Source organism: Zophobas morio, unplaced genomic scaffold, assembly GCF_036711695.1.
Source record: "Zophobas morio isolate AGI-343-1 ecotype UQ-CSIRO unplaced genomic scaffold, CSIRO_AGI_Zmor_V1 ptg000006l, whole genome shotgun sequence".
NCBI lineage: Eukaryota > Metazoa > Arthropoda > Insecta > Coleoptera > Tenebrionidae > Zophobas > Zophobas morio.
Genome location: NW_026972111.1, coordinates 11632417 through 11657698, shown reverse-complemented (window position 1 = coordinate 11657698; position 25282 = coordinate 11632417). Strand labels below are relative to the sequence as shown.

Below are 25282 nucleotides of genomic sequence, written 5' to 3'. Positions count from 1 at the left end.
ATACTCGCCCTGTATATAGACAGACTTCTAAAATGTTTCCAATTTAATATGTGGTATTTGATTTGGAGCAATAAGGCAAGACGGCCCATAACACTGACGATAGCAGCAGACTCGACGTTACGTCTTTAAAACAGTTTATCCAACATATAAAAACCAAACCACAATATAACAGGTTCATTATCGCCTTAAGAACGTTATTCCCAAATGGTCACTTACTTTTTTTTACATAAGGCATTAAGGAGGAAAAAGAAGTTTTCCTAAATTGGAAGAGGTCTCGTAGGATGGCAACTAGGTCGTCAGATTTCACTACACCAGATTTATTTCTTTAGATTTATTTAAAAAGTAAATTAAACGTTTGAATTTGCATTAAGTAACCATTTATAAGTACCTAATATACAAACGGGGTGGATTTGTTGTTGCTTAAACTTTTATTTTTTTTTATTTCATTAGTATTAAAAATAACACTCGGTAGATTAATGTCCATAATTAGAAAAACGAACTATGATTGTACGGTGTCCTCTGCATCGTTTAACCGAAACTGTATTTTGTCCTATGACTGGCCCAGAAGATTTTCAATATCCGTGCTCATAAGCAACTTACCATACCTACTCTTAAAACAGGTGCTCATGACAGTCGCACGTGTAAGCATAATTAAAATATTAAATATTGATAACATAACTACATCCTTATCTTTTTACGACGGAATAATCATAGTTTTTACACATCGTTGAAAATGTCAAAAAATATAACGTAAGGTGAGTGCGTGCTCTTGCAACAATTTTCCCTAAAAGCGTAAATATTTGAACAACTATTAAAGATAAAACAGTGTTTTAACTATGTGTACTTAATACAAAACTTTCAAAGTACGTACTTGGCAAAAATGGCAAACAATTCACAAATAAAAAAAAACTGAGAAATACAATTTTTTTTTATGACAACGCCTGTCGGTTAATATAAAAATATGTATACAAAAGTAAATCACGAATAAAAGAGCACGTCACACCATAAATTTGAAACAAGGTCTACTTAACAAAATGTTGAGATGAGGTCATCAAATTTTTATTGGGGACGATCACCAAAATTTAAGTTAGCGTTTTATTATCTGCACGGTATTCATAAAACACATCTAAAATTTCACATTAATCAATTCAGTAGTTTCAGGTAGGCAGAAACGGGAGACCCACTTTTGCATATTATAGACCTATGAAACAGCATTACAATTTTCTAGTTTATACTCCGAAAGTAAATATTAAATTCTGGTTATTAATATTAAACAAATATTTACTTAGTTAAAAATAATTAAAACTGATTGCAGATGAAATGGATTCAGTGGAACATTAATCATTACCAACACTATTATTAATGTTTCGAGAATGTGCCGATGAAGGTTCCCCCCACACATAATTTGGTTAACAACGTGATACCGTTTGGTATTATGTTCATTTAAGTAACACCCGACCCGACGACTGTCCGTGTTTATTAAAAAAATCTGCTTCCACGTCCAGCAACGACGTTGACGTCCTTCTGCACCTGTGCCCGGTATATCACACGTCGCGCCGAGTAAAACTATCCCCACCGTAGTTACACAAATCTCGAACGGCTTTAATTGTTTCATTTATAGTTTGAAATTATGGTTACTAAAATATCGCTATCATTTGATTTCAATAACGTCAATAATAGTGTTGATTAAATGCAAGCGTCAGCTTTCTTAATAATACTTAATAGCAACATATCTCAGTAAGAATGAATTGTGAATAATAAAAACTTTTCACATTTTCATAATTTTCACTTAGAAATATAAAAATATATTATGCTGGGTGGTAACAAAATATTCATACCATAAATTCAAAGAAGTGGTCGAAAGCAGAATTTCGAATTCGTCCTACACGTGACCGTTTTGTCCCACACATGACGGTACACTTCCCTATTTCTCATTGAACTAACTGTATTTAACTGGAACGTTGTTATAATTTTTTTAAATAAATATAAAAATCTCAGAAATCTTGAAAATAATTTGCTGCTATTTTTGATGCTCTTTGAAATAACGAACGTGTTACTTGTTGCACATACCCGGTTTTCCCCTGGGGAATCAAAAAAGTCGTTTAGGATCCAATTCGACCAACCCTATATAGAAATGACATCACCTCAGGTCATCATTTTTTGTTTCACCAATCTTTTCACATTACCTCCCACGACATCCACAACACCTTTTCTACGAAAGCGAAGCAGACTTTAATTAATATTCATGGACAATCGTTTCAAACTTTTTGTTCTTTCAGCGAAGATTGATTTATATATAAGTGGTTAGCAGAAGCAAAAATTTGCTTTTATCTATATGTGGGGTCTTAAAACGGTTGTAATATTCTCCGCAAAATTCACCAGCTGTGAATGTAAATTGCACTTCATCAACTTGTTCACAAAATCAAAAACTTTGGGATTGTGTATTGAAACAATTCGTCCAGGCTTACTTTAATCAATTTCTGTAACTGATTTCTCTTTTTCATTAAATCTTACTGCTATGGATGCATTTTTTTATTCAATCACTTCATTCATGTCACAAAAATAATCATAAAAATTGTACATGTAATTGAAAAATTTATCAGAATAAGTAATTTTTAATGAAATTTCTCACTTTCTTGATCGTAAAGATTCTTGCTTGAGCTCCTTGCTCTTGTAATTTGACACCATGTGATTTCTTCTTGTGGCCTCATCTTAAGAAGAAAAATTTTATGTCAAAGACCGACATTGTAGACCTCCAACTTTTGCAATAAGGTACCTATTATGCCCCGACTTCGACGAATATTTCCCAACTATGAAAACCGAGAATTACCTGCAGGGTCCATCTGGTTTCAACAAAATGGAGCATCACCTCACTTTGGACGCCAAGTACGGCATTACTTAAAAGAAACTTTTCCTGGAAGGTGGATAGGACGAAGAGGAGCAGTTGAGTGGCTAGCTAGGTCACCCGATCTAATCCCACTTGACTTGTGGAGTTATGTAAAAAATTGAGTTTATGTTAATAAACCGCGAAGCACTGAAGAACTCTAAGAAAGAATATTAAATGTGATTGCTGATATTCTTCCTAATCAGTGGTTGGAAGTAATTCAATTCATTTTAGTAATGAGTAATTGTAATGCATTACTTTTCAAAAAATGTAATGACTAGTTCTAACGAATTACTTTTTTTGAGTAATTCAGTCACTTTTATAATTACCTACTTTTTGTAATTACTTTTAACCCGATAAGATATTTTGAAATCTCCGACCAATGCAAATTTTTGTTTAAAAGTTGTTGCAGTTGGCATCGAACTTTTATTTGTAGCTAGAGTGGAATGAAATTAGGCGCAAAAAATCGGCTCTTCAATTTTTGGTATCATATGTAACATGTTGCCCACAACAATTCCATTTAGCGCCGCAGTGGAAAGGATGTTTAGTGTTGGTGCGAATGTTTTTAAGACAAAACGTTATGCCTTAGCTGACGAAAATTTTGAATGTCAGTTATTATCGAATTTAAATTATAAATATACTCCCCTTGCGTGAAGAATTTATTTGTTTTATTTTATTTACTGATATGAATATGTAACAAATTTAATGCGTTAGTAAAATAAATCACTCACTGCCTTTTTCATTCTAACACCTTTTTTCTTGACCCTTCGGGCCCATACAACAAATATTTAAAATTGTGTCTTCATCAAATGCAAGAAGTAATTTTATTGTTAAAGTAATGCATTACTTTTTAAAAGTAATGAGTAATTGCAATGAATTCCTTAAAAAAAGTAATTTGTAATTGTAATAATGAGTAATGCATTACTTTTAAAAAGTAATTGTTCCAATTGCTGGCTCCGCCCCCTTGGATCACGACGAATAAAAAAAATCATCACAATTGAAACAGGGCGGGTGGACGGGGCTTTCACTTTTCAAGTGTCGTCTTCTTTTCACAAGAAACTTAAAACATGTTTAAGATAGTAAAGTTTTGTAGAGAAATATCGATTTTGGTGTTACGCTCCGCCCCTTGGTCGATAACGAATGAAAAATTCATTACGATTGAGATCGAGACCGATTGGTGAGGCTTATTTTTTGGCTGTCTTTTTTACTTAATACATTTATTTTTCTTTATTCCTTTTTAAAAGTAATTGTTCTAATCGTTGTTCCTAATCGCTGTTCCTAATATTTAAGCATCATGCATTTAAACTGTCAGTGTCTTGTAAATAAAATAAACGAACTAGAAGTTACTCTGGAAGAACACCCTTGTACTGTAGTATGTGTGACTGAACATTGGTTTGAAGGAACAGCTTTTGACTCTGTGAACAGTAGTGGGTATTATTTAATTGAGTATTATAACTAGTACAACAAGCCACATACATGGTGGTACTGTAATATTATGCAAAAATGACAACAAGGGACAACCGGTAGAAGAAATTAAAAGTCTCTCTCTTGACCTACACTTTGAATGTGTGGCAAGTAAATTTACTGATTTGATTACTAATATAATTGTTATTGTCATATATAGAAGTAGCAGTAATGGTAATATTAATTTGTTTTTTGAGAAATTTAACATAATGTTGGACATATTGTCAAAAAAATTTAGAAAGTATAAATGGATAATATGCGGCGATTTTAATATTAATTTTTTAGGCCAACAATCTGAGAAATCTGAGATGATGGACGTCTTGCACTCCTATTATCTAAAACCCATCATAAAGGCAGCAACAAGGGGTAATAACTGCCTTAATAACATCTGTATCCCGATTGATATACATGCATATGAGAGCTATGTAACGTGGACAGGATGGTCTGATCATGCGGCCCAAGTAATTAAACTTAAGGAAATATGTAACCACCGAAAAAGCACTGCAAATGAGACAACTTAATAACATACAAAATATATGGAACTTCAAAAATCTCTTAGATAAGGAAAATTGGAACACCGTTAGACACTGCATTGACGCTGATGCTCAGTATAACATGTTTTATATTATAATTACACACTATTTTAATATTGCATTTCCATTAAAACACAAAACAGATAAAAACAGGTTTCACAAAAAAAATGATTACGCCAGAAATAAAAAGTTCCGCCAAATTTCTGAAGGAATTTTTCAAACAATCTAAAGACGGGGATGAAACAGCCAGAAATCTCTATAAGAGACAAAAAAATACACAAAACTAATATCATGCAAGCCAAAAAACAATACAATAATTATTTAATGGAAATCTCCACCAATAAGAACAAAACAGCTTGGGAAATTATTGGAAAAAAGGCAAAAATAAAAAAGGAAATAGAAATAGACGTTGATGGTAATATAATAAATGATAATTACGTATGTGCCAATAAATTAAACTACTCATTTAATAACGTTGCCAAAGAATTTAACTCAAATAACATATTATGTAGTCAATATAACAAAATCAGCAAAATTACGAATATAGAAACAGAAATCTGTAAACAATCTACGGATTAAAAAATAGTAATGCTAATGGTCCAGATGAGATAACTTCAATACTGTTAAAGCATTGTGCAATGCAACTGGCAGAAATATTAACAATTATAATAAATAATTCATTTAAAAGTGGAAAATTCCCAAGTTTATTAAAGATATCCAAAATATTACCATGTTTTAAAAGTGGGGATCCAACACAAACCAATAATTATAGACCGATATCAAACTTGAACTGCATCTCAAAAATTATTGAAAAACTTGTTGCTGAAAGATTAAGTAAGTTTCTTGAGATTTCTGGACGTAATCATCCGCAACAACATGGCTTTACTAAAGGAAAATCAGTGTCAAGGGCTTTTTTTGATTTTTTAAATAGAATACACGAAAATATCGACAATAACAAAAGTAGCATAGGACTCTTTATAGACTTGAGCAAAGCATTTGATCTTGTCAATCATCAAAAACTACTAGAAAAACTTTGGCAAAATGGCATCAGAGGAGTAACATGGGATTGGTTTAAAAGTTACCTCGAAAACAGGACACATTATGTTGAAATAAATGGAATGAGATCAAGTAAGTTAGTCATGACCACAGGGGTACCACAGGGGTCCGTACTAGGACCTCTTTTATATTTAACGTATGTATCCGACTTCTCTTGCAACCAATCAGTGATGTACGCTGACGATACATCGATAATAATAAATGCAGACAAAAAAAAGTAATATAACTAAAACAGCAAGAAAAAAAAATGGAAATAGAAGAATATTACAGTAAAAATAATTTAGTATTAAACAACCAAAAAACCACATTTATTGATTTTACTGATATACATAAATAAAAAGATTATAGCATGTTGATAAAATCCAATGCTGGCTCAATAAGACAAGTGAACGAAATAAAATTTTTAGGCATATTGTTGGATAACAAATTAAAGTGGAAAAGCCAAATTGAAGTCCTATGCAACAAGTTGTCTGTATGTTGCTTTGTTCTTAAACAATTAAAGAAAACAACTGAAATAAAAATAATGTAATCATAACAATGTATTCAATATTTAAATCATTAAATCGGAGAATATGGCACCTTTATTTCAGTTTATGTACCCTTAGTTCCATAATTTATACAATGCCTGGGCACTAGTATAATTTTTGAACAAAGTGTCCTACCCAGGATTATAATTTGGTGATAGTATTGTCAAGGCTAGCTACGATTTTCTGATTTTCAGTATTTTTATTTTGACAACTTATTTGCCATCTCGTCACTATTTAAAAACGGAACATTTGATTACTTGTGCTATTTAAAAAAAATCAAATTAGCACCGCATTCCAAAAACAAATGAAGTATAAAATTTGAAAAAGAATGCAAAAAATAGAACTTGAAGAGACACCCTGTATCTACTTTTCCCCAGTCATGTCACTATAATCTGGCAATGCTAGCCCCTATCTTGTAGACGTAACGTCGCACTCTTATCAGCTTCAAACAGTTCATTTCTTCCTCATCAATAATTGTAAAAACTCGTTTCTTGTTAGTCTTGTTTTCAAAACTGACCGAACTTCTGTCCTCAACATGTTCAACTATCTAACATATTCACTATCTCCGGCGACATCCACCAAATACACCAAACAGAGTAACCTTGACCATGAAAAATGTTTTGTTCGGGGCTTTATGAATGAAATTTAACACCTCCTCTCTGGTTAAAATATTCGGCTTATTTTTTCGCATGGAACATTTATTTACTCCACAACGAATTTGGAAAAAATTATTCAACTACGAACAGCTGCTCTGAAATACAATAATGATAAAAGTGTTGATCAATCCTTGGAAATCAGAAGTAACACAACCTCATTTATCATTTCCACACAGTTGTTATCTAACGTCTAGCGTTGAAATTGATCGTATTCGTTAACATATTATGGTTCTTCAAAACAAATCTAATCCCCTATTTAATTTATTAAGAAATAAGAGTTGAAAATTTGTTGCGTTTTATTGTTTCAAAAATAGCTATGTATTTGTCTTAAATCTTTATTTACATTCTGACTCATTATCGCATTTATAAAGCTCCAAAAAAAGAAACTCTCCAATAAACTGACAAAATTACCACGTTATAAATTTTTGTGGTAATTTACATCCTCTAATTATAAATTATATTAATCTAATAGCGGAATCCGTTACACCACACACCGCATAACGACTATGTTGCAATATTTCGATAGGTGATACGACGAGTTCTCCTGCACATTTATTTATTCGTTCGGCGGTGTCGCTTAAAGCCTTAACCACACAACATCGAAAACCATAAAGTAGCACTTCCACACACTCAGCATACATGACAATCACCTTACTAATATGGTAATTTAAAAAAAATCCGTTCCACGTATTACGAATAATTCGCAGTTGCGATATTTCCACTATTTCGCGCACCCACAGACAATTTGCCCGATTTTGGTCTAGTAACAAGGAAAGTATGCGTTGTGTTGTAAGCCGCAGTGGCCTTGTAGCCACCAAAGCACGGTAGAATGTTGGAAATGTCGTAGGACGACACTTCTTGCATAACAATCCTGAAGGCACAAATGGGTTATTCTATGCCAAAAGGAAAAAAAGAAGTCGTAACTTGCTTAATGTTTCCTGATTTGCTATAAATAACAATTTCAAAAATCTTATCATTGACTAAAACGGTAAATAATGATTAATTATTTATTATGAATAAATTCTAAAATAGAATTAGATTAGTGAGATGCAATTATATTTTTTTTCGAACAAATTTTACATAACACAATTTTGAAATAACTTCATTAAATTTTGGTTCTGCACGACATTCATAAAATGTTTTGTAAAATTCCACAATTATTGTCTCTTTAATAAAATCACCGACAGGCGACAAAGAGGCAAACGGAAACGGACGACCTACTTTTTCACATCCAGCTATGAAACAGTAAGAGAACATGAAATTAGCCACTCGGGAAGTGAGCAACCGTTGCGTTTATTATGTGCGAATGCGACTATGACAAAAAGGTTCAACAAGTTGTCAACTCACTTTTTGGTAAATAGACTTGCTCAATCACTCAGTATTTATTACCTGTATTGTCAAAACTACGCTCTGCCCTCTACACAGGGAGAGACTGTTGGGCAAAGCTCCGGCCTGAAGACTCAAATGTCTCAAGGGAAGACGCAGAGCTGTCGGAGCACCCTCTCCGTGGCATCCGGAAATCTGCAGCTGGCCATTTTTGACAACGGCCCTTCTTGGCCACCAGTTCTTGTCGCCGGCGGTTCGAACGAGAAGGTCGCCTGGAAAAAAAACAAAAGAATTTGAACACGTGGGTAGGACCGGAATGAAAGAAAAATTACGTCATACGGAGAGAGCACGATTTCGTTTAATTAACACACACACAGGAAATTAAATAATGAATTTATTACAGAATTTATTAGTTATTATTAGCAATAAAGTGCAAGTGGAACGGATTATTTCGAGGCCGTGGTGATTATCTTTACAGAATTGTCGATTTTTTAAAGTTATTAGTGTAATTGATGATTTTTCGAGGCGGTGACAGTGCGCCAGAGCACAACATGTCAATAGAAAATATGGACAAAGAAAAGATTAGATTTGATATGCGATGTTAAATGTTTTATGCTTATTAAGTTTTTTCGTAATTTTTTGTTTTTAGGAATTTCCACATACTATCGAATGAATTTGGTGAAAATTTCAGGAATGAGACCTTATTGAAAGCGAGAATAGTTTTAGGTGGCCTACATTTAAATCTTCCGGTGAACCTGTCAAAGCTGTGACGTCATTAACGAGTAATAAATTTGATAAAGACACGCAAACACGTCTAACGACTTTTCAGCGGACTGTATTCCAAAAACAAATTTACCTGACAAAAACGATTTATGACATAATTAACATACAATGGGAGCAGTAGAATGCAATCAGCAAAAAATGTCCTCTAGTGGTGCTGGACGGACAAGCTCTATTTCTCATACTCACTAAAAATCTAGCGCTGACTTGAGATCGATTTTGTTGTAATTTGAACTAATATGAGTGCAAAGCCGAAACTACCCTACTAAGAATACGTCAATTTGACGTTCACTTACAAAAACAAAATATGGATTTAGAAAGATATATCAAAAACGTGAAAAATTAGCCACTTTTGTCAGATTCACCCTAAACAGCTTTTAAGTTTCTCGTTATATTATAAAATGAAGAATACGATGGATAAAGATAAGATAGCTTCAAAATTATTTTGAAAAATGGAAGTCCGATCGATTTCAGGTACCCAACATAAAATAGTGAACTAAAATATGGTGAAATTTCGAAAAAAAAAATTAAGCTTTGAAGGACTGTATCGTCGAAATGTAGACAAAAGAACATTTTAAATTACTTTTCTCTCCTAAACACCCTGTATATAAATGCTGAAACACGTATTTCATAATTTAATAAAATCGGGGATGAAAGTTACGGACGAAAAGTTAAAAATGTTTATGTTTGATTTGGCTGAAATATTTTAAATGAATAAAAGTAGATTTGTTTTATTACCTAGGTGAGAAATAAGAAAGAATTTGTGAAAATCCCGCCTCTAAAGGTATGAATTTGGGGGTGAACTTACAAATAGAAGAAAAAGTTACGGCCAAAAGTGTGCGGTTCTGTGGGGGTCTATACTTAAAATTATTTGAACTATACAGAGTGTTTTGTTTTTAAGATGTAACACACAATTTTGTTTTTTTTTAATGAAACATCCTGTATGTTTTGATTGGCCTCTTCTCAGACTTTACAGCTGAAGTTTATTTTTGAAATAACAATGCAACGTTGCCACGTGTTTCCAATTTTCTTGAATTTTTTTTTGGCAATGGAAGGGTTTACAAAAAAATCGAAAAAAGCGCTTTGTTGTGGTATAACTTATATACCTGAAATAAATTTTCATGTACAGGGTATTTATAAAAATCTTTAATTATTACAATTTTCAAAAATCGATATTTCAATTTTTTCAAACATGGCACCCTATATTTTATTAATGCGTCTTATTCTATTTTTTGTTCTCTTATTCTTTTTATTAAGTACTCCTAATTTCTATATTTAAAGTTGATGGTTACTGCGATTTTTTTATTTTGTTAAGAGACACACCGATAAATTAGAAGTATGAGAACAAAAAATAGAGTAAAATACAGTAATAAAATAGAGGGTGTTATATTTAAAAAAAAAATTGTAAAGTTTCAGATAATTTATAAACACTCTCTATATTAAAATTTGATTTAATGGATACCACAACAAAACGCGTACCTTTATTTATCCTTCCACAAGATACTGTAAGACATATGTACTTTAAAAATAACACTATTGCGATTTTTTATTTGTGAACCCTTCCATTGTCAAAAAATTTATTTAAAATTGTTACAGCCTAGGTAAGGAATAAGAAAGGATTTTTGAAAATTCCGCCTCTAAGGGTGGGAATTAGGGGATGAACTTTTTTGCTTGAAACGGTGTACAAATATATACAAAATACTCTACAATAGTATGTAAATAATGAACCACGTATTTGACAATTTTTCAATATTCATCCTCTAAAGGTGTAAAATCCGGGATAACAGTTAAGGGTAAAAAGAGAAAAATGTTTATGGTTGATTTGGTCGAAATACTTTAAATTTGTTTTATATCACCTAAGTGAACAATAAGAATACATTTTTGAAAATTCCTCCTCTAAGGGTGTGATCAGGGGACAAACTTTATTTGCTTGAAAGTGCGCGTTCCTTGGTGTCTTATTAACTGTTAGAAATAAAAAAAAGTCTAAGGCCAAAATTGTACCTTTCTGTGGGGACTAAACTTTAAAATTATTTTTAACTACACAGAGTGTTCTGTTTTTAAGGGGTAAAACACAACTTCGTTTTTTTTTAATGAAACATCCTATATATTTTTACATATTTTGATTGGCGTCTTCGCAGACTTTACAACTATTGTTTATTTTTTAAATAACGATGAGTCATTAACACGTTATTCCAATTTTCTTGTTTTTTTTTTAAATGGAGGGGTTAACAAAAAAAATCACAATAGGATTATTTTATCTGTATTACAATATTTTGTGAAGAAACAAATAAAAATACTTATTGTGTACTCACTGTACATATTTTATTTTCGCATCATATTTTATTTTTGTTCTCTTCCTTTTTTGTTAAGTGTTCCCTATATTTAAAGTTGCAATTTTTTACTTTATTAAGAGACACATCGCCATATTAGAAGAATGAGAACAAAAAAATAGAGTAAAATACAGTAATAAAATACACGTTGTTCTATTTGAAAAAACAGAAATATCGATATTTGAAAATTGTAAAGTGTTAGATTTTCTTATAAACACTATGTATATTAAAATTTGATTGAATTGATACCACAACAAATTCAGAATTTGTAAAACATACATTGCCAAAAAAAGTTCAAGAAAATTGGAATAACGTGGCAACGTCCCCGAATTAGCGGATGAACTTTATTTGCTTGAAACGGTATACAAATATATAAAACTCACTTGACATACACCTTGTAAAACTTTTATGACTTAAGCGGCTTAAGCCAAAGCACCCCTATAAGTCAAACTATTGTAAGCTTTACGGACCCGAACCGCAAGAATTGTTGCTGTCCATTGTTGCCATAATGGAGCTGTAAAGCTTTACTAGGTATATGTCAACTGAGTTAAGTTATACAATAGCCAGTTTGACTTATAAGGATGGTTTGGCTTAAGCCGCTTAAGTTATAAATGTTTTACAAGGTGTATGTCAAGTGAGTTTTGTATAGTCGCTATACAATATTATATAAATAATGAAAACGTATTTGATAATTTTTCAGTATTCGTTCTCTAATAAGGGTGTAAAATCGGGGATGAAAGTTAAGGATGAAAAGATAACAATGTTTATGGTTGATTTGGTCGAAATACTTTAAATGAATAACAGTTGATTTGTTTTATGATCTAGGCAAACAGTACGAAACATTTTTTGAAAATTCCACCTTTAAGGGTATGGATATCTCATTAATTGTTAGAAATAGAAGAAAAAGTCAAAGGCCAAAATTGTACGTTTCTTTGGGGACTATACTTTAACACTATTTTTAACTGTACGGAGTGTTAGTTTTTTTTTTAATGAAACATCCCGTATACAGAGTCATCAAAATTGATTGAGAGAGTTGGTAAACCTGAACTTGAATAATTTGGTTTATTAAGTTGTATAAAAATATTAGCTGCCAGATTTGAAGTTTCAAGTTTCAAATTTCAAAACTCAGTGGCGTCTTTTTTCGATTTTTTTTTTTTTTGGTAAAAATATTAGTTGTCAGATTTGAAGTTTGGAGTTTTTGTCACGCCACTGAATTCATTCCCATATAACCTTAAACAAATCTGTCATAAGGTTGACAAACTTCACGACAAAAACAGGGGGTACCAACTCTCTCAATCAATTTTGATGACCTTGTATTTTTACATATTTTGATTGACCTTTTCTTAGGCTTTAAAACTACCGTTTATTTTTGAAATAACGAAGAGACCTTGACACGTTATTCCAATTTTCTTGAGGAGTTGACAAAAAAAATCGCAATAGTTATTATTAGAATATTTTGTGGAGCAATAAATAAAAATACGCGCTTGGTTGTGGTATAACTAAAATGGAATTTTCATATACAGGGTGTGTATAAAAAAATCTTTAATTATTGCAATTTTCAAATATCGATATTTCACTTTTGTCAAACACAACAGACTATATTTTATTTCCACACCTTATTTTATTTTTGTTTTCTTCTTTTTTTTAAAGTATTTTTTATTTTTAAGGTTGATACTTACTGCAATTTTCTATTTTATTATCTCTATATTAGAAGAATGAGAACAAAAAGTAGAGTAAGATAGCGTCACCAAAAAATACAGGTGTTCTATTTGAAAAAACTGAAATATCGATATTTGAAAACATTAAAAAATTGTATGCGATTTTTTTGTGAACCTTCTATTGCCAAAAAATTTCACGAAAATTAGAACAACGTGGCAACATCGCATCGCAATTTCAAAAGTAAATAGGAAAAGCCTAATGAGAAAATGTCAAAATAGTATTTAGGTTGTTTCATTTCAAAAAAGTTGTGTGTTACACCTTAAAAGCAGAACACACTGTATAGTTAAAAATAATTTTAGAGTATAGTCCTTAAATAACCGTACAGCTTTGGTTTTTGACTCTTTGTTGTATTTCTAATAGTAAATAATGACATATCGAACACCGCACGGTTAGTGACTCACACTGTATAAATAACAAAGTACGTATTTTATAATGTTTCAATATTCATCCTCTAGGAGTGTAAAATCGGGGATGAGAGATAAAAGGTTGAAAAAATAAAAATGTTTATGGTTGATTTGGTGGAAGCACTTTAAATGAATAAAAGTCAGAAACACGAAATTTGTTTTATGGCCTAGGTGATCAACAAGGAAGCATTTTTTTATTACAATATTGATATGTCAAAACTGTCAAAAATACATGGGGAATATTTTTTTACAAATGTCTTATTCCATTTTTTGTGACTTGTAGAGTACCCGTTTCCGTCTGTCCGTCTGTCATAAAAATAAATCGTAATTTTTAACCTAAAAAAAAGAGAAAATTTGCAGTCAAAAGTTTTCTGAAACACTGGACTTGTTTGACAGTGTTTCAGGGTCAAGGGAAGTCTCCGCTAAATCATTTACCTACACCAATTTTTTGTTCAATACGCTGGGTTTTTTAATCCGCGTCACAGTGTTGTTATTCTCGTAAAGATATGTTTACGAAAAACAAAATAATTATCAATAAAATTTATATGACCAAAATTCAAACACTACATTTAGTTTTTTTTTTTTTGTTATACATATTAAACATTTTCTCTTCTTGCCTTTTCGCGTGACGCCGCATTCAACCAAACTATTTCTTTTTTTTTAACTTCATAAACGCCGACCACCAACACCAACTTTCTTTCCTCTGCCGACGCCGCCGTTTTTTGGCGTAATCTCGCTCCGGCGAAAGCGAAAATTGCACAACCAATATTGAACTTAGGAAAAACGGAAAAACTTCGAACATACCGACCGTTCCGTTCCTTTGCGACGCTATAAAAAAAGAGTAAAAGTCGCACGTTGTTTGTTCAACAAATCACGAATAATTGTGCAAATCAGGCCATTAAAATAATGGACAGGATCGCCTGACATTGACCTTGATCCACGTCTTGTTTTTTCTTCCGAGTGTTGTAACAGCGACGACAACAGGTGCGGGACCTCGAAAATCCCAGCAAAATATTGCGCAGCTTTGGACACTTCCGATGACTTATTCTTACTATTCCGAATGGTTGTTTGGGGTTGTCGTGTCGAAGAACACGTGTTCTTGAGGAATTTGTTAATGGGTTCGCTTACGAGACATGATAAAATGGAGAGGGACTCATTATTTTATCATTACTGATGGACTGATTTTTCATTATAATTGCAAATTGGCCGCGATTGAGATGTAATTGCTTGCGAGTTTTTGCGTAATTAGGTGGATAAGTAACTGAAATTCGACCTCGGTGCCCCCATTTATGGTAGGAGGACGAGAAGTGGATGCTGGTTCGGCCAACGCACCATAAAAAAAAACGAAGGAAAATGGATTTTCAGGGGCCATATTTGGAAAGGTGATTAATGACACTTCGACACGTGTGATTATGTAAACGCTAACTTTTTCAATTAACGGTCAAAACGACGGGCATTGTCTTTTTATGACATTTTAAAAAATATAGAAATAACAGTGCTAGGAATCATACTAGAATAACAGTATTCATGATCATGGTTTTACAATCTGTGACCTAGAATATTAAAGTTTGTGCTTTTTTAACAAATAATGTTTAGCCAAGGTCTGTATAGGATGTAAATAAAAAGTTGTTAGGTTTAAACAACTATTGTCCAGGTGAACATATTGATAAATTCTGACTTTCAATTTCGGGAATATCGAACTGCGCCGACAATCCGATTTAACCACACTTAAAATAAAATATATGATTGGTATGATAATGATCTCATTTTTATACTGAATATGTAATTATAAATTTTTGTCTAATCAGTTAAATTTTTAACCAAAAATTGCCAAGTTTATTATTGCGCAAAAATTGAAACCTACTGGATAAAAATAATAACAAGCATGAATTTATTGCAATAGCTGAAATGATTATGATCAATGACCTGAATGAAATAGCTTTATGTTAATTTAGATAATTACACAAATTTTCATTAGCCGTGCAACAGCGACAGATATTAGGTTTCTCCGCCTCCTTTTTGTGGGTTTCCATAATCACATAATCCCATAAACACTTAGGTATATAGAAAGTTTTGAACTCGAAACGAAAAATTGAGGAACATTGACAATTTCAAAGTAACACAAGACGAAATCTCTGAATGAAATTGCCTTTGTACAGAGACTAATGACATTGTTAGATGTCATTTTCTACGGTCTAGGTCGGAAACAGCTTGTTTCCGGACGATTTATTCTACTCGGAAACAAGTATTTAGAGAATGGTGGCCCAAAAAAAAATTCTTTCAATTTGCCTATCGTCATTCTAGTATTTCATGACTGAAAGTTTACGTTTTCAGCAAATCTTCAGCGACGTAAAACTGTAAAATTCTACTTGATAGAGGGTAGCGACCTCAAATCAACTATTGAGTTAGTATGCCGTTTTTGAAGCACCCTGTATTTTAAAATGTGTAGTCACAAATTTCATATGAAATTAAAAAGAAATACAATGCAAAGAAAGTACTTTTTTATAACACCGCAAATTTCAATCTGTACACAATTGACAATTACATTGCGAGAGTGAATAATTTAAGAGAAAACTACAAAACATAATATTCATATTTGGAGAAACTTTCGCTCGTCTTTGAAGAATAACAAACATATTTGACCTCTGAACGAATTTTTCAATAAGTTTATTGACACTTATTTTTAGGACGATCTCATTACAATTGATCGAGGAATTTCGTCTCGTTCTTTTGTTGTGAATTTTTGACGGAAGGTGCTAAGTTGGAAACAAATCAAAAAAACATAATACGTTGGTCTAGGAAACGCTGCGCTCTAGAGCGGCGCCGTCGGGAATAAATGTTCAAATTCAACTCGCAAAAATATTGTTAAACTTGTAAGAAAATTTTTCAATTGCATGAGGATTTTAATTTGACTTTAAATGACATAAATAAACTATTATAAATCCCTTGCATTGTTATGTTACTGACTGACACTCTTGATTTATTCAAATTTTGTTTGATTTTTGTTGGGTTCACGGTTTGATTTACAATTTAATTTACGTTCTAATTTTCTTACCTACAAAATATGCGGTTTTATCTGATGAAGCAAGCGAATAAATCATTTAGAGGGATTGTAGCATAACTTAAACATAGGCGGAATATTTATTTCATTCTGTATTAGTCTTTATGTTCTGTTGTTTACATTGTATTGACACGGTGTGGAGCTTTTCCGGGTTTCTATCTATTTGCAAGAACGTGGCAAGGTTATAAATAAGTCAATAAGATTCGTGGAGACTGAAAAATATTGTGAAAATTAATATTTTTTTTTATAAAAATTTTTAGTGACAAGAATTAAATTTATGATGTTAATTTTAATTGAATGTCATAGTTCATTATAAATACAAGAGCAGCATTAATTAAAATTTATTATCAATTTAATTAAGATGTCATTATTACATTGAGCACTAAATTTGCCAATGTCGTTGCTTTAAAACGCAAAACCGATATTCTTCACACAACAAAAACACGTTTTCTAGACAAACAATAAAATTCCCAAATAACAAATAAACAAACAGTTAGAAATATTAAAATTACATTAATCAAACTATTAAATAATTATTAATTGGCTAATAAAAGATTATTTCAATAATTTGCACAAATATTTTGAAATTTCGATTCGTTATCTCCTGTTATTTTTAATTATTCTTGTATTTGCAAATTTCCTATAGCCTATCATACTATTATAAATTAATGTCAAATTATCTCCATAAGTTGATTAAAATTAGACCCCACTATATATTCTGTGGCGTCCAAGAGGCGGCAAAAATACATCTCTCCTATCATATCAATAATGCACAATTTGTTTTTACGGACGTCATGCTAATCACTTCATTATCATAAGAAGTAAACGCATGTAGGAGCTTTCAGAATTTAAATAGTTCTAGTAACGACTAAAATCAAGGATGCTGAATCCAAAAGTGGCAATTTAAAATACTTAACATTCAAAATTCTGGTCAATCTAAATATTAAACAGATACATCACAGCTTTTGTTATGACTCATGGTTCAAGTATGTGTCAGTGTTGCTCATCAGTAGTTACTGGAAATGCGGGCACATCAAAGGGCGGGGATTAGTTAGAGAAATTTACATTTCTAAAGACACAAATGTTAATACATCATCAAAATCATCCTTTGGTTGTAAACCAACCGTTCCAGGTTCTCCTCGTGGTGTTGTTTGAGACAGACTCCCTTTTTGCTCTCGTTATTCAAATACATTGAATAAATCTCCATATTTGTTCACGTGATAAATGCCACTTTGATATCTGTTATTTGAAGACCGTGACGTGGCCCTGTGTGTACGTGATGTTTGTCAGAACTAAGTACTAAGGGTTGTTGAGCTGCAACCAAATTTTACCTTCCAGTTCGAAGAAACATGTTATTAGGTAGATAAATCTGAGACCAGACGACACCAAACCATCAGCAGGGTAAATTCCACGGTGCCATAAACCGGAGTTTATTTTTTATTAAAAGGGTAGGATTATTAAAAGGTTATTATTATAAGATATGCGTTGGAGGTTTTTCCGTCGCTGGTGGCAACATTTGAGAATTTACAGCTTTTAAAATTTTCATCTCGTCTTTCAGGGGGAAAGATTTAGTGGTTTTAGCGAATTTCGGAAGGTTTGGGTGATTCATGTCTGGTGAAAAGTTTTATTTTACAATGTTGAGTAAATTCGAACAAGATTTCTACATCATTATTAAGTGTAATTATAATGTTTTGTGGGGGCGTTCGACTTTTTCGACTGTTCAATTTATTTTTGCTACTTTTGACGGGTAATTGTCCACTTATAACATTTATTACGACGGGGGAGCTGTTAAGGTGGTTATTATTTTCTGAACCTTGCTTTAGGATCACTCCACATCAAGTCGATAGAATTAAAAATACAAACAAGTTATTTAATTGTTTTTTTTTTTAACTGGCTACTTCTTCTCGACGTTTCCTGACCCCTAGAATACGAAAAAATAGGTTTCTCGTTTGCATCTGTCTGTCGACTGTCTGTGTCGAGTTTTATTAGACATTAGATGGTAAAACGCTAACCAAATTTGGCTAATGATCTAAAAGAATTAACGAATGAGCCGACATGTTTTATTACCTACCCCATTTTCCCGAAAATTTGAGGATATAGTACTGTTATTAATAGTATTATGTTGCATCATACAAATTGATATACGTGTCCTTGTTAAAATGTTAATGACATCACAAAACAAATACTTTTATAGAAAAACTCACTAGAAACATATACATATGTTTAGTTTTTACCTGTACTTAACAATACACACATATATTAATTTTACCTCATAGGAATTATCATAAAAAAATAAAATTCTGAAAAGTAAAATTTTATATTTTTTTGAAACTGTATTTGTTCGACCGTACTTTAGGAGCAACTTAAGTTCTGTCGAAATAAACTTCGACCAATTTTTTTACCGTTTATTCTTTTCTTCATGAACTTTATATTAACAATAATTTGTTAGCCATTAATTCTTTTTCAAATATATGATATTTCGTAGTAGCTTTGACAACACACTGTATATATATATACATCATAACCACACGTCGGCATCGCGGAAGTGATTTTCATTATTATTATTAACTTCGGGAATTCTTAATAACATTTACAACTTTTTTTTAGTTTTCCTCAGTAATACAAGTTCTCCTAGATGTTAAAATACTTTAAAAATTAACAATGACTGGTCAACATCACAATTTTCGTGATGATCGTGATTAGATAAACCCTGATTTGCACCAAACACCACTGAGGTTGTGACGTGGTTCAGGCCAGCCAAATTTTTCTCCTTACGTCGCGCCGTCGTTTTTAATATTTGTCTAGGGGATTGCCCATCACTTCCGCTGTACCTAACTTTGATCATAACAGAACAGAAGTCGAATACTTCTCATTGTTGGAGGAGTATAATATTTTTGCGTCCGATGGTACATACCAAAAAAAAAATTGGTCGAAAGTTGTTTCGACAGCATTTTCGAAAAACTATAAAAAAAATTTATGAGAAACGTCTTCGCAGGATTTCCAGGTTCAAGGTTGCCGCCCCCAAGTTCAGAAGGAGCTCGTTTTGAAGGAAGTCGCCATCCAGGATGAACGACCGTATCCAACTTTTTTTGTAAAACCGTTTGTAATTATTTATTTTCAGTTTAGCCGTAAGATTATTATTTTAGCCGTGCAGCTGGTGGCAAGGAATAAACCCTATTTATTCTGTAAAATATTTCTAGCAATTTTATTTTATTATCTCGTTTCCGCGGCGCTCACCACCTGAATTCCCTGTCTCCGGCTTGAGAGCAATACCAATTTGATTAAAAATTTAACATGCTTGTGATAACTTTAAAACATCTCCAAGATTTCAACGCATTCGGTTTAGCAGTGCCTGATTAAATCAATAAAATAAATTCACCCATTCATTAACCTTTTTGAGTCACCCTGTATGTATAAGCAAATCCAAAAAATATTAATGGATTGATAAATCACAAGTATAACCGGTGTCTCTTTTATTTGATACAACCCCTGTAATTTTTTAATTTTTAAAGTTAAGCCTGTATTTTTTTTAACTGCTTTTCAAGCAACTAGATTGTTAATTAAATGGAAATTTTTTGAGATATTTTACTAAATAACTTTTTCATTATTGATTTTAGAATATTTAGCTGCTTTTGATTTTTTGTAATGAAAAATCAATGTTTCAATTTATCAAAAAATATACCTAGTGTTCCATTAAAAAAAAGTACGTTATTTCCGGTTCTACCGGAAGTGATAATAAAAATATGTGGTTAGCATCACATAGATCTTTTAAAATGATACAAATTTACTCCAAGAACTATAGGTTTATCTTTAAGAATAAAAAAGTTACAAAATAAAAGTTTGAACATTTTAGGTAGGATTTATTCGGAAATTGCTTATCATATTTTTAAAACATCTGCAAGATTTCAAAACATTCCGTTTTGCAGATTGAAAATTAAATTGCAAAATGTTGTTTTATAATTAGGGTTACATACACATAAACTTTGACAACAATCTGTCGGGTAGTTATGGAGATTATCTTTTTAATAAAAATCCACACGGACGGCAGATAAACAGACAGAAAGACAGACAGACAGACAGACAGACAGACGGAAACGGAAGACCTACTCGTACTTTAGGGGTCATGAAAAAAGCAGACAGTCAATCGACGGACTCGATTACAATAGATCCTTCGCTTACGCTCGGGAAGTAAAAATATCTTTATAATAATAATTTATCGCAATTATTTTTTTTGCAGAAAAATTTGGAGTATCTTGGGTTTTGTTTATATTTTTAAAATTAATTTACTTTTTTGTTTTTTGTTCGAAAAAACCCACGCCTGTGTCTGTCTTATTTTTTAGGGTACAACATCGTGCGAAGTTAAATTAAGTCGTTTTAAACATCCTACGATTTGATTAATTAATTAAAATTTAACGTTCATTTGTTTTTGTCAACCACAATCAAACTTTTTTTAACGACACCCTATACATTTTTTTTTACAGATTTTTTATTTTCTTTTAATTCATTGATGTATGTATGTATGTATTGCTGAAAAGTTGTGCAAAGTTGTGGAAAAAAAAATTAATGGATGAGTCCATTTATTTTAGTTTTCTGTTAATGTGTTTAAATTTGAAAATAAAATTTCTTCTACACAAAAATAATAGGAATAATTAGATACAAAATTCATTGGAAATATTAAATTATTAATGTTTGAAAATATTAAAGTATAATACATCAAAGATTTTTAAAATCTCATAAAAAATAAAAAAATTGTCGAAGGTTATAATAAAACATATCCAACTTCTTCGAAAAATTTTAATTTAATTTTTTTATGAAAACCCCTAGAAGTTAAAATAAAGATATGTATTGTTCTAGTATGTATCTGTTTCTGCTAGTATGTAGTATGACTCATCGGCCGGGCGACGTGGCGTTCACTAAAGGAAAGCCTGGAAGAAGTGGATGTCCCGTCGGGCCCAGAAAACTCTCGAAGCGGCCTTCGCTAAAGCAAGACCTGGAAGCGGAAGTCGCGATGGATCCGAAAAAGACCTCGATTGCGGAACATCCAGAAGGGAATATGGGTTTAAATGGAGGTCACCTTAGGGAACAAGATCATTGAATCAACGAGTCGAGTCGAGTTCAGAATCCAGTTGCGCCGGAATTATTTTGTACAAAATAGCTGTGTAATTCGACGTGTAAATTTGAGTTATAATAATAATAATAATAATAATAATATGTTCTTTATTGTCCAACAGATTTACCACTTATAGGACAATATTAATAACAATGTGTGTTTAACAAAATAAAGTTAAATAAAGAAAATTAACAATAAAAAAAGAAAAAAATATAACAAATTTCTGGGTGTCCCTAACAAAATACATCATTATATACATTATCTACAGCTTTACACATGACATGAATCGGTGAACGTTGTAAAACATTTGTTCTCGCCGTTGGCACTTGAAAACTTGCTTCATATCGTGATGCTAAACGTGGCACATAAAATGGTAATTTGGAAAGTAAAAATGCACAGTCAATCTTATTGTGTATTAACTTATAAGCAAATTTTGCACAGCACATTTCTCTCCTTTGTAATAATGACTTCATATTATGTCGACTTTGCAAATTTTGCTGATCAGTACCAATCTGTGGATAAACTCCATCAATTTTAAATGATAAATATTTTAAAAACCTTCTGTGAATTTTCTCTAAGGCCATAATATGAGATACATAAATAGGGTTCCATACAAGACTTGCATACTCAATTTTACTTAACACATATGCAAAATAAAGTTGTTTAATTAAAGTTAAGTCAGAAAAATGCCTACATGTTCTCATAACAAAACCTAATGATTTATACGCCGATGTGCAAACAACCTCTAGATGTGGAAGAAATGATAATTCGGAATCAAAAGTTACTCCTAGATCCTTCATGCAATTCTTTTGCTTAATAATATGATTTCCCAACACATAGGACGATTGAGTTGAAGTTTTTTTACGGCTGTATTTGACAAGAAAACATTTTTCCTTGTTCAATGGCAACTTAAACATGTCACACCAACTAATCATCAGATTGATATTATTCTGCAAGATATCTACATCAACTGCACTGCCAATGGAGTGATATAGTTTAATATCATCAGCGTATGCAAGGACTGGGCAACTAAATTGTTCGAGTAGATCATTAATAAATAGAATGAATAAAAGAGGACCAAGATTAGAGCCCTGCGGAACTCCGGAATTAACTGAGAATTTATAAGACACATAACCACTATAAGCAACGTAAGATGTTCTGTCTTTTAAATAAGAACGCATTAACAGCAATGAATCCTCCGACAATCCATACAAATCAAGCTTTTGCAGAAGAATACTATGTTGAATTGAATCAAAAGCTCGAGTGAAATCAGTGTAGACTACATCAGCTTGACCTCGAATATCAATTATTTCACTTAAATATTGCGTGATAGTGGCTAAATTACTAACTGTAGACCGACCACTAACGAAGCCATGCTGATAGGGAGAGATATATTTTTTCACATTATTGTAGATTGTTAAATATAGTGATTGTTCAAAAACTTTCGAAAAATTTGGCAATATAGAAATCTGTCTGTAATTTAACACATCTGAACTATCACCTTTCTTCAAAATTGGGCAGATCCTGGCGCATTTCCACTTTGATGGAAAGGTTGAAGTTTTAATGGCAAGGTTGAAAATAAGTGATAATGGTTCCGCAAATGCAGATCTACAATCCCGAACAATGAAACTCGGGATTAGATCGTCTCCCGCTGTGAATTTATCATGAAACTTGGACATTATATTAATAAGTTCAACTGGGCTGACGTAAGGAAATTGAAATGGTAAAGCGTTACTGGAAGATTGAGATGGAATGTGTGGAGAATCACTTGAATATGATTTCGAAAAATTTTCTGCAAAAGCATTAACTATACTTTGTGGATCAGTGTATTCGGATAAACCATTGTGAACTCGACCAGGAATTCTTGTAGAACTACGTCGTTGGTTTAAATAGTTCCATAAATTAGAAGGATTCGACTTAAGATTTCTTTGAACTAAATCGAGGTAAGAATTATGAGCTTCAGAAATCTGCATTTTCACTAGACTGCGGAGACGTTTAAATTCAAGTTGATATGTTTCATTGTGAGTTGTTATCCATTTACGTCTATAATTTTCTTTGTTTCTTAAATTAGCTATAATTTGAGATGTGAACCATACGGGATACCTTGTTTTACGGGGACACTTTTTTGGAACATGCGCATCAAATATATTATATAATACAGAATAAAAATGATCTACAGCGTGATTAACATTATCTAAATGTTTAAGATAAGACCAGTCAATATTAAGTAATGCATCATATAACAATGGAAAATTCGCTTTACGAAAATTGTACACCCGTTTATTATTTGGAGGAAATTTAAGAGGTTTCGAAGTTTCTAAACCATCAAGTGTTATTAACAACGCAGGATGAAGTACATCTTCTCTAACTAATGGATGATTGCATTGAGTAACTGACATTTGCCATTGCTTATTTGCAAATACTAAATCTAATAATTTATTATCAGAATTCATAATACCATTATACTGAGTTATGTCCAAGATATCAATAAAATGCTGCAAAGAAATTGACTTACTCGATAAAGGTTTATTTGAAGTAACATAATCTGGAACATTAAAGTCACCAATCAATATAAATTTCTCATTAAATAAGAATTGTTCAAGTGCTGAAGTAAACGTATCAAGATCATTAGCTGAAACATCAGGGGGTATATAAACAACGCCTAAAACAATATGAAAAGTATGAATTACACATTTGCATAAAACTATATCAATTAAAGGAACTATAGAGGAAAAATGTGTTGTATCAATTACTGTACAGGTATATTTATTTGATAACGCAAGAAGAACACCACCACCTTTTGAACGATTTACACTAGCAAATTTGCGATCACACCGAACAATATGATAAGAATCACCTGGTAATAATTCATTGTTAAAAACAGAATCATTCAGCCATGTTTCTGATATTACAATAATATCAAAATTGTGCACCAAAGAATTAAGATAAAACTCATGTGTTTTGGAATTTAAACCTCTAGCATTCTGGTAAAATATAGTCAGTGGAGCTACTCTGTCGGACTTACCTAGTTTACCGTAATCGTGTTATTATTTTTCGCACCGTTGATAGGAACGGATACAATAGCTGGAATACCATTGCGATATTTAATCTGTAAATTAGTTTCTCCATTGAGACGCCGAGTGTTTAGCTCTTCTTTAACAGATTTATAAAAATTGAGTTGTCTTGGCGTTCTGTCAAAGGATACAGATAATGCTGAGAAGGTTTCAACAGCTCTTATTTTTTTAACATTCCGTATAACAGTATGAACTGCATTCGACGAAGAAAGACGAACTCTAATTGGTCTAGATCTATGTTGTTTGCTACCATCAAACTTTCCTAGCCGAACAGGTTTAACTTCTTCAGTCAAACCTACAAGTGAAATTATGTCAGAAACTAACGTAGTGTCCTGATCGACCTGCTCTTGTTTAGAAA

The 25282-nt window shown here is 32.0% G+C and overlaps 1 protein-coding gene across 2 annotated transcripts in view; it reads right to left on the bottom strand.

The window, feature by feature from the left end:
* The window catches only part of LOC135123611 (uncharacterized), a 65785-nt gene that overhangs the window by 2458 nt on the left and 38045 nt on the right, over window positions 1-25282 (bottom strand). For both annotated transcript variants that reach the window (XM_064048413.1, XM_064048412.1), the window contains exon 2: window positions 8510-8718. In XM_064048413.1, coding sequence (XP_063904483.1) covers window positions 8510-8718 — 209 coding nt within the window. The remainder of the gene's footprint in view (window positions 1-8509; window positions 8719-25282) is intronic.